The sequence below is a fragment of the Taeniopygia guttata genome, chromosome 24 (assembly GCF_048771995.1).
Source record: "Taeniopygia guttata chromosome 24, bTaeGut7.mat, whole genome shotgun sequence".
In the NCBI taxonomy this organism is placed as follows: domain Eukaryota; kingdom Metazoa; phylum Chordata; class Aves; order Passeriformes; family Estrildidae; genus Taeniopygia; species Taeniopygia guttata.
The window spans coordinates 6,148,256-6,158,470 of record NC_133049.1 but is presented as its reverse complement, the minus strand read 5'-3'; the positions used below and the strand labels follow the sequence as shown (position 1 = coordinate 6,158,470).

The window sequence follows — 10,215 nt, the reverse complement described above, 5'->3', positions numbered from 1 at the left end:
GCCAGGGCATTGCAGAGACTGACAGGGCATTGCAGAGACTGACACGGCATTGCAGAGACTGACAGGGCATTGTAGAGACTGCCAGGGCATTGTAGAGACTGCCAGGGCATTGTAGAGACTGACAGGGCATCCCCACCACTGCCAGGGCATTGTAGAGACTGACACGGCATTGCAGAGACTGCCAGGGTATTGCTGCCGCTGGGAGAAATGCTTCAGCACTCTGTGCCAGCTGGAGAAATGGAAAGACAGGTAAGAATAGGATGAGGATCTGTGTATCAGAGCAGCCAAACTTCCAGGAAATTCCTTCAGAAATTCCCGTCCCCTCGCCTTGCTGTTCGCCTCCCAGAAATAGTTCAGAACCTGAGGAGCCATTTTGCACCGTAATGAATGTCGGGGTTTTGGGAATGTTGGTTGCCACGTGGGATTTCCCCACCAAATCTGGCAGGATGGGATCAGCACTCTGCTGATCCCAGCTGGAGTGCGCCTAGGACAGATCCATCCCCTCGGGATGCCAGGAGCGAGCTGCCAGCGCTTGGCATTGGGATGGCACACTGGTTTCATGCCATTCAGCAGCTGTGCTGTGAAAGGGAGCTGGGCAGCAGGCACAGCGCCCCGGGGATCCCATTCCACAGCCAGATTAAATCTCATCCGAAACCCACTGAGAATTAAGCTGATTTCCTCCTGTCCTTCCTGCACTTCTAGAACTCCTCTCTTATTATTCCCTCCCTTGAGTTGTGCTTTCTCTCAACAAACCCTACTGCTTCAACCTTTTCCCACAGATCATTGTTTCTCAGCTCTTTATTATTTCTGGTTTCTGGAAATCTTGATTTCCACTCAAATCCTTCATGTTCTTGAGATTACTATGAATTTTTAGTGTATATTATTGATACATTTGTGATTTCTAGTTTGTTACTCTTAAAACAAAAATAAAATTATAGCCTCTAAAGTCCTTTTTCTAAATTATTTGGGATAATGTGGAATAAGCAAAGCTGGAAGCAGATCACTATACAGTACCACATAGGCTGATCTATGAGGGGAAAAAAGTGTATTCATTGACTTTTAAACTCATTTGTTTGCCCCTACTTACTCATTGCTCTTGTTTTCTACATCATCATACACAATGGTGCCAATGATCTTACACCAAGCTGTACCCACTGGTAATTTTTCCACATTAAGCCAGCTCTTCTCATAAATGAATTTTTAAAATGCATTGTTATCCAAGTCATAGTTAAGAGATTTCCTCCAGACTCTCTCCAAGACGGGATTTGGGCTGACTGAGCTATGGATCTTTGCCATCCTTTTTTTCCTGGCTCTTCCCCTGTCGGTGCCAAATGCTCACTCTGTTCTGTTCCAGTGCCACCTTTGAAGACAATTCAAAGGTCAAACATTTCACCATTAGAAAAACTGAATTTTGATTAGTTCTGGACAGAATGTCCTGAGCCTAAAGCACCTCTCGTCCCTACTGATTTGGTCTTTTTCTATTCTGGCCCACATTTATCCTAAAAGGCAGTTTCATTTTAACTAAACAGTCAAGATTAGCCTTTTCTCAGGAAAGAATTCTCATCACTGATTATCTGAACTCTCTCCATTATCTTTTATTTCCCATTTTTAGCTTTTAGATAATAGAAGAGCAATGAGAGGAACTGAGTTTTTCATCACTTACACTTTCCAGCCTGTGAAGAAATTCACAGCAAGCTCAGAGAGGGTCGGAACTTTGTCTAAAATGTTTCCAGATTAAAAAAAAAAAAAATCCATTTATATTCTGTTACTGATCTGTCATCTTAGACGTTCTTGTTAATTTATAGGCTGGAGCTTAAACAAGGAGGGGAGAAGCTTAAAAGAAAACGTAGTTACCAGCTGAGCTTTGCTGATCAGATTTAGCAGCTTGAAAGCCAATTAATTTTCTGTCCAAACCTCCGGCAGTCAAACTGGAAAGAAGATAGGGATGGGATGGGTGCCAGGTGGGTTTCGCGAGGAGCTCACTCCTCAGGGAGAGCAGCAAGGAGAGAGTTCTGAAAGATCAGATCAGAAGAGAAAAGTTATTTTGTTTCTCCCAATAAACATTGAAATCCATAAGAAAGGCAATCAGCAGCATGGTTTGTAGGGTGGATGAGTTGTAGTCAAATAGCAAAGTGATTCATTTTTAATTTTTAATGGTTTAGAAGGAAAATGGTGTGTAATAAGTGTGTCCATATATTAAGATACTGAGTGGAACGCTAAAGAGCAGCCAGCAGAAAAGTGCTTTGTATTTCTGACCAGCACAATAATTATGGAAAGTTCCCTTGAAATAGGGAGAGATAAATGTATGATTGATTTCCATTTTCATTTTCAATTCCCATTTCCAATGTAGTATTTCCATTACTGAAATATTATTTAACTTCACAAGAGGAGAGGCTGACTTATTTTGAATGGATGTTTTAAACTTTCTGAACTCACCATTTCAAGCCTAAACTCTATAAAATAGATATTTAGTTCATTTTACTTCATTTATTTAAATATATATATTCTCACCTACATTTGTGCAGCAAAACCAGAAGCTTTGTTGCTATTAGTAATTTAAAAAATTTAATCATTGTAACCACACTGTTCATAAGCTCACCTAGGTTACTGTGGCCATACTCACTGACTTTACTCCTCATATTCTAAATTCCTCTTATTATCCCAGAGATTCCACTCTATTAAAGATTATTAATTGGAATGACAACCAATTCCACAAGAAATCCCTCTAAAAAACCAAGAGTCATCATTCTGAACATATATTTTGGATTGAACTGCACTAAGCAGACCTTCATTGTTTTAAAAAGTGGACTTTTACTCATTTTTGTTGGATTTTATGAAGTTTTTAAATAGAGCAAACTGCTGCAACAGGAACACTTGATTCCCCGTGGGAAAAACCTTATCAAATTATTGTATCTCAAAATCTAAATTCTGTTGCTTAATAACAGTTGGATATACTGCCAACATAAAGCAAGTGGAGATAATCCAAATCCAGATACTCTAAAAGGGCTGCACGATTTCCCCAAGCACAAACAGCTAAAATGCAGTAACAGGCAGATGCTCCTCAGTAATTAGATTTGTGTCACTTTTCTTTATAAATAAATAACTGTGGGTGAATGTCTGAGTTGAGGCCCTTGGCAGACATCATTGTGAAACTCTGGGTTGTGTCATCACTACAGATGAGCGAGGATTTTAGAAACACTCAGCACGATATTTTAGAAAATGTCACTTCCTAAATCTCTTCTTCTCCCACTTTTCTCTTTATAAACAGAGAAGTGTGAAAGTATCAGGGGAAAAAATAGGAGAGTGCTAAATATGATGGCAGAGCAGTGGTGAGACTTTGGAAAGCCTTTAGATGCTAAAGATGCAGATAGGCACCTTATGGGATTTTCCAAAATTCCTAAGCGTGTAAGGCGCTTACACCATGCTTAGGCACTCTGAAAATCCTGCTAAGGACATATCTGCATCTTTAGGGATCTAAATCTCACCCTACATGTCCAGTTCCTCTCGTTCTTGGCTTTAAATCATGTCACTGTCACACGTAGCACATTTGGCTTTGAGCTCAGGAAAGGGGGAAAGGAAGGTGGATTAGGTTTGAGAAGATTTAAAGATGAAACCACTGCACACTACTGGGGTAGAGATGGAAATGTCTCTTGTTCCAGCACTTCTCTTTATTATAAGCCCCACACTTTGTACAAGTGATCCTTTGTACATTCCATGTTTCTTTTTTTTTTTTTTTTTTTTTTTTTTTTTTTTTTTTGTTAACAGAGTAAAATGACAAGAAAGAAAAAGGGCTCAGTGTTCTCAGAAAAACTGAGTATCAGCAATCAACGCTCATGTGGCCAAATAACAACATAACACTGTAATTCTAGATCGTGTTAGCATTATCTATTTACTTATTAACATCAACAGCAAAGCTTTGATTATGTTTTATATCAACATGGCCTTGAAATGTAACACATATTACCAGTATTATAATGCATTTGAAATTAAGACTTTATACTTTCTCAAATTTCTTTATAGAACTCTCTTATTTCTCAGCTGATCTTTTCAGCCTGTTTACATTCTGAGGCAAAATGGAAATAACATTGCAAGTATATTCTACTAAGATTTAGCAGAAAAACATTTTTTAAAGTAGAAAGGAAAAAAAAAAAAAACATAACCAGAAAATGGTTAACATGAAATAATCTGAGGTGATTTTTACACTTACATCATAAATTTCTGTTTCATAGAAATGGTTTTTTGCTATGTTTAATGGGTCTTAAGCCCTTGAGTCACAGGATCTAAAACAGATATTCAGAATTGTTTTTATCAACTACTACTGCACTATGTACTTAAACACTAAGTAACTGCTTAAGTCGTTGGAAATTTCCTGAACCAACAGAAATAATTATACAAGAAACAGGCATCACCACACTCATCACTGTTTGTTTTCATACACAAACACAACTTCAGCTCTGCATTTCTGTATCAAACTCCGTTTAGCTTTGCAGACTGTTGGCAATGACAGCAAATCTCTGTTTCAGCTTCTCCCTTTTCTGCTTTAAGTGATTTTCTATGGCTCTGGCTTCTTTTAAGATCTCATCAAGTTCCTGGACATAAGAAGAATCCAATGCTATTCTTGCACTAAAGTGAAGAAATCTGTAGTTAAAATCAATGCTAATGCCATTAAGTTTCTCACTACTTTTATGTTTTTCTTAAAAACGGGTTGTCTATCAATACCCAGTTTCTGACCAAATTAATCCTCTGTTGTAATAAAACCATTTTTCTTTCAAAATCTGTTTGTCAGTTTTCAGTGTTCATTTCCCTAAACTGCAGCCACCCATCCGTCTTATCTAGAGAGTTTTAAAATTGCTGTGCAAATAGCACAAAATTAACTTGCCTTATAGTGTCAGCATACTTTGATAACAAGTTATTCATTTCTTTGCTGATCTCTGTTAAGAGAGAAAAAGAAAATTTTATTTAAACATTTGGATGAATCTCAACATGAAATTACCTCATTCTGTACTTCCAGTATATTTACTACATCACCATTTAAAACTTTTTCCAGTGATTCAGTCTTGAGAAGGGACTGTGAATCCTCAGAAGGAGCCAAATCTGTTTTGTCAGACAGCTCAGGATTTTCTGAAGCTTCACTCTAACAACAGAGCACATTAGGAAAAATACAGTTCTAGGATTTAAAACAAGCTTTGCACAGAGTTTGGCTGAGAGAAAGAAGAGGTTTAAAAAGACCTTGAGGGTGTTTTTGGAGAAAATGTGAGTGGGTTCACAGTTTTATGAGTGTCTTGGGGAGTGGGTGGAAGTACCAGATTGAGACCTCTGTATATACACATTTATTTATGTATACACACATATTTATATCTATATACACACACATTTATATCTGTATAGTAGTATCTGTAGTATATATATCTCAGTAAAAGCTGGTGCACTTCGGGAGCTCACTCTCAAGAAGTTCTACATAACTATGTCCCAGTGCTTACCCAGTTTTATTGGTGTTCAAGCCCTTGGAGAAACTGCAATTTTACCCCCACAAAAAAAAGGTAATTTCTGTTCCCCTAAACCTCCCAAAAGTGCCGTGGATCTCTGTTCCTTCAATGCAGAGGACATTGATTGGGGGGGGGGGGTGGGGGGGGTTCTCCCTCACACAGAACCGCTTACCTCCACATTTTTGCTTTTATTTCTATTTTTATCTCCTTTTTGCGATTTGCTCGCCATGGCTGGCACACGAAAAGCACGAGATGTTTGCTGAGTTGTCACACTGGGTGGGGATGTTTAAATAAAAACCTGTAAAACGTGCAGCTGGTTCCTTTGCAAGGGCGCTCCTCTCCCGGGAGACGCAGCGCCTCAGGGGGCTGGGGGATGGCGGGGCCGCCTACATTCGATACCCGGGGGGATTTCTCCCGTTCTGATCCCTAAATTCGATACCCGAGGGGATTTCTCCCGTTCTGATCCCTAAATTCGATACCCGATGGGATTTATCCCGTTCTGATCCCTAAATTCGATACCCGAGGGGATTTCTCCCGTGCTGATCCGTAAATTCGATACCCGAGGGGATTGATCCCTTTCTGATCCTTAAATTCGATACCCGAGGGGATTTATCCCGTTCTGATCCCTAAATTCGATACCCGAGGGGATTGATCCCTTTCTGATCCCCTCACAGCCTGAGGGCTCCGAGGCGTCCAGGACCCCCGGCCCTGCGGCTTCCCCCCAAGGCGGGCGGGCAATGGCCGCGAGGGGCCGTGAGGGGACGTGAGGGATCGTGAGGGGACGTGAGGAGCAGTGAGGGACCGGGAGGGACCGGGAGGGGCAGTGAGGGGCCGCGACTGTGGGGACAAGGGAAAGGGACAAGGGACGAGAAACAAGGGATGGGACACAAGGGACACAAGAGACACAAGGGATGGGACACAAGGGACACGATGGACGCAAGGGATGGGACACAAGGGACAAAAGGGATGGGACACAAGGGACACAAGGGACACAAGGGACACAAGGGACACAAGGGATGAAACACAAGGGATACAAGGGACAGGACACAAGGGATGGGACACAAGGGACACAAGGGACACAAGGGAGAGGACACAAGGAATGGGACACAAGGGACACAATGGACACAAGGGACAGGACACAAGGGATGGGACACAAGGGACACAAGGGACAGGACACAAGGGACACAAGGGATGGGACACAAGGGACACAATGGACGCAAGGGATGGGACACAAGGGACACAAGGGATGGGACACAAGGGACGGGACACAAGGGACACGAGGGAAGGGACACAAGGGACACAATGGACGCAAGGGATGGGACAGAAGGGACACGATGGACGCAAGGGATGGGACACAAGGAATGGGACACAAGGGACACAAGGGACGGGGCACAAGGGACACAAGGGACACAAGGAATGGGACACAAGGGACACAAGGGACAGGACACAAGGGATGGGACACAAGGGACACAAGGGACAGGACACAAGGGATGGGACACAAGGGACACAAGGGATGGGACACAAGGGACACAAGGGACACAATGGACACAAGGGATGGGACACAAGGGACACAAGGGACAATCACTCCCCTCGTGGCAGTGCCACCCGCAGCCCGAGGTGCCCCCTCAGGGCCCGGGGAGCAGCTCCGGCCTGGGCTGTTCTAAAGTTTCAAACAGTTCCTCAAAAGCTTTCCCCATCAAATTTCACCTTCCAAGAGAAATCCTTGGAATGAGTTTCTTGGAATGTGCAATGGATCTGCCTCAAAGAACGAGCCAGAGAGCAGTGCAATCTGAGTGGGCAATTAAATAACAAGGCTAAAATGAGTGACAGCACTAAAATTAATAACGGCATGGAAATGATTAACAGCACTAAAATGAGCAAAAACACTAAAATGCATAGAAACACTAAAATGAGTAACACTAAATTGAGTAACACCGGCACAACACTCTGCTGCCAAGACTGTATCTTCTCTCTCTTTAATGGAGAATAAAACTGTATTTCCCGAGGCTGTTTTTCACTTCTCTAGGTGAACCATGTCCTTGTTCATTACAGTGCAATAAATTATTGCAAGATCAGAATTTATGATCATGTTATGTTGTATTATGTGATATACATTATGATATGCTATGACATATAATTTATGGTATGTAATGGTATGCAAAGTTTGCCTCTGACCTGGGTTTTCTTTCCTTTTTTTTTTTTCTTTCTTTTTCTATTTTCTGTTTTGAAGAGAGGAGAGGACCTGAACCTCACATACATTATCAATAGAGAAAATTAAAATAACAGCATGAGAATTCAAACTCCTGAAAGAACAAGAACTAAATAGTTTCTCAAAGTAGAAACAACTTTTAATATCTTTAACCAAGATATTGGGAAATAACTCATTCCCAAGCTCTCTGCCCTGGTTTTTAGGGCCTGTCCCATCCCTGCAGTCCCAGCCTTTCTCCCCAAAGGCAGAGTGGGATGCGGGATGTGGGATGTGGGATTTGGGGTGAGGGGTGCGGGATGTGGGATGCGGGATGCGGGATGTGGGATGTGGGATGTGGGATGCGGGATGTGGGATGCAGGATGCGGGATGCGGGATGAGGGATGCGGGATGCAGATGAGGAGTGCGGAATGCGGGATGCTGGATGAGGGATGCAGGATGGGGGATGCTGGATGAGGGATGCTGGATGCGGGGTGCGGGATGCAGGAATGCAGGATGCTGGATGAGGGATGAGGGATGCTGGATGCGGGGTGCGGGATGCAGGAATGCAGGATGCGGGGCGTTATCCCACCCCAGGAGCCGAACTCCTCCCATGCAGCCGCTCCTGCACTCGGGGCTGGCACGGGAGGTTCCTCCGCCCACGCCAGCATTCCTGGGCACTGCTGTCGCCAGCAGCGCGGTGATTCCATCCCATTCCCCAGGCAGCCGGCAGGGAAAGCCGGGCTGGCACGGGTGGCACCTGCCTCAGAGCCGCGGGAGCGGCAGGGCGAGCCGGTGCCACCGAGCGCCACAAACCACCCTCGGAACCCACATTTGCATAGGGCGCTGCCTCCTGCAGCGAGGAGGGGAAATGCTCCGCCAGAAATGCGGACGTAGGCGCAGAGCTTGGGAAAACTATAAATAAAGCCCGTCCCGGCAGCGCTACGGCGGCGCTGGATTCCCTCCGGCCGGGGCAGCCCCGGCGGCGGCGGCACCGAGCCGGGCGGGCCTTGGCACGGCTCCGGTCCTGAGCCCCGCAGCTCCGCCCGCCCCGCTCCCATCGCCGGCTGCAGCTCCGGGGGAGCCAGAGAGGAGTCCTGAGGGACAGAGAGGAGTCCTGAGGGACGGAGAGGAGTCCTGAGGGCCAGAGAGGAGTCCTGAGGGCCAGAGAGGAGTCCTGAGAGCCAGAGAGGAGTCCTGAGAGCCAAAGAGGACCACCGAGAGCCAGAAAGGACCACTGAGAGCCAGAGAGGAGTCCCGGGTACCAGAGAGGAGTTCTGAGAGCCAGAGAGGAGTCCCGGGAGCCAGAGAGGAGTCCCGGGAGCCAGAGAGGACCACCGAGACCCAGAAAGGACCACCGAGAGCCAGAGAGGAGTCCTGAGGGCCAGAAAGGACCCCCGAAGATCCACAAAGGACTCCATAAGGAGCCAGAGAGGACCACCGAGAGCCACCTCTGCTCCTGCCGTGCACCCTGAGCTTGTCCCCACTCCCATCGTCTGTCTGCAGCTCCCGAGGAGCCAGAAAGGACCACCTAGGAGCCAGAAAGGAGTCCCGAGGAGCCAGAGGGACCACTGAGAGCCAGAAGGGACCACTGAGGAGCCAGAAAGGACCACTGAGGAGCAAAAAGGACCACCGAGGAGCCAGAAAGGACCACCAAGGAGCCAGAAAGGACCACCGAGGAGGCAGAAAGGACCACCGAGAGCCACCTCTGCTCCCGCCCCGCATCCCGGCGCCTTCTCTGGGTGAGTCATTCCAAGCTCAGAGTCAGGAACTCCTCCGAGCTTCTGCCACCATTCCTTATAAACAGCAAAAGGCCTAAAAATGGTCCTCGGTAAAAGGTCTGAATAACCATCTTTTAGTCAAGGTTGGGCTTGATGATCCTGGAGTTCTTTTCCAACTTATTCGATTCCATGACGAGGGAGGAAGCACATTTTGTGTGTAATTTTGTGTTACTCGTTAAACCAAGGGACACTTTTTCCTTTAGTCCTCTGTCAAAAGTTCTGCCTCTGCTTGCCCCTGTTATTTTAGAATAACAGAGGACTGTGAGGTTAATGTGCTAAGAATGAGAAATGCAAGGTTGGGTGTTGTGGTATCTGGTTTCCAAGGTGTGCATGTGCATATTTGCAAACAAAGATGCTGCTGGGAGCCTGCTGTCTCTTCTGCACAGCTACAACTAGACAAAAAAACATATGAGATACCAAGAGAAAAAAAATCACTCTAAAATACAGTCCTCAAAGAGCTTTGCTAGAGGGACAAAGAAAACCATGGCAATTCCCATCTCTGGGTGTGTGTGTTTACTGATGTTTATATTACTCACTTTTTGTATAAAAGGTCATTTTCAACTGGTGGAACAGCTTTGCAGTGAGCTGGGTATTTTCATTGCACAATCAAATCCCTGTGCAAGAGCCAGTTCTCCCCATTGTTCACCTGGTTTTAAGACATTTATTATCTTGTGTGCAAAGGATGCTTTTTCTAGGAGGAGAGTGGGTTCTAACTTTTGGGTATTTTGGAAGCTCATGCTTTTCTAGAGGGAACCTGGTAAGA

At 45.0% G+C, this 10,215-nt stretch overlaps 1 protein-coding gene across 1 annotated transcript; it reads right to left on the bottom strand.

Annotated features, from left to right (window-relative positions):
• Nucleotides 1-3,749: 3,749 nt before the first annotated feature.
• On the bottom strand, nt 3,750-8,732 carry TEX12 (testis expressed 12). Its single transcript, XM_072918104.1, has 5 exons — nt 8,432-8,732; nt 5,659-5,768; nt 5,029-5,134; nt 4,880-4,931; nt 3,750-4,623 (listed from the first exon to the last, which is right to left on the bottom strand). The coding sequence occupies exons 1-5, from the start codon at nt 8,730-8,732 to the stop codon at nt 4,479-4,481; spliced, it is 714 nt and encodes a 237-aa protein (XP_072774205.1). The 3' UTR covers nt 3,750-4,478.
• Between the last annotated feature and the right edge of the window lie 1,483 nt (nt 8,733-10,215).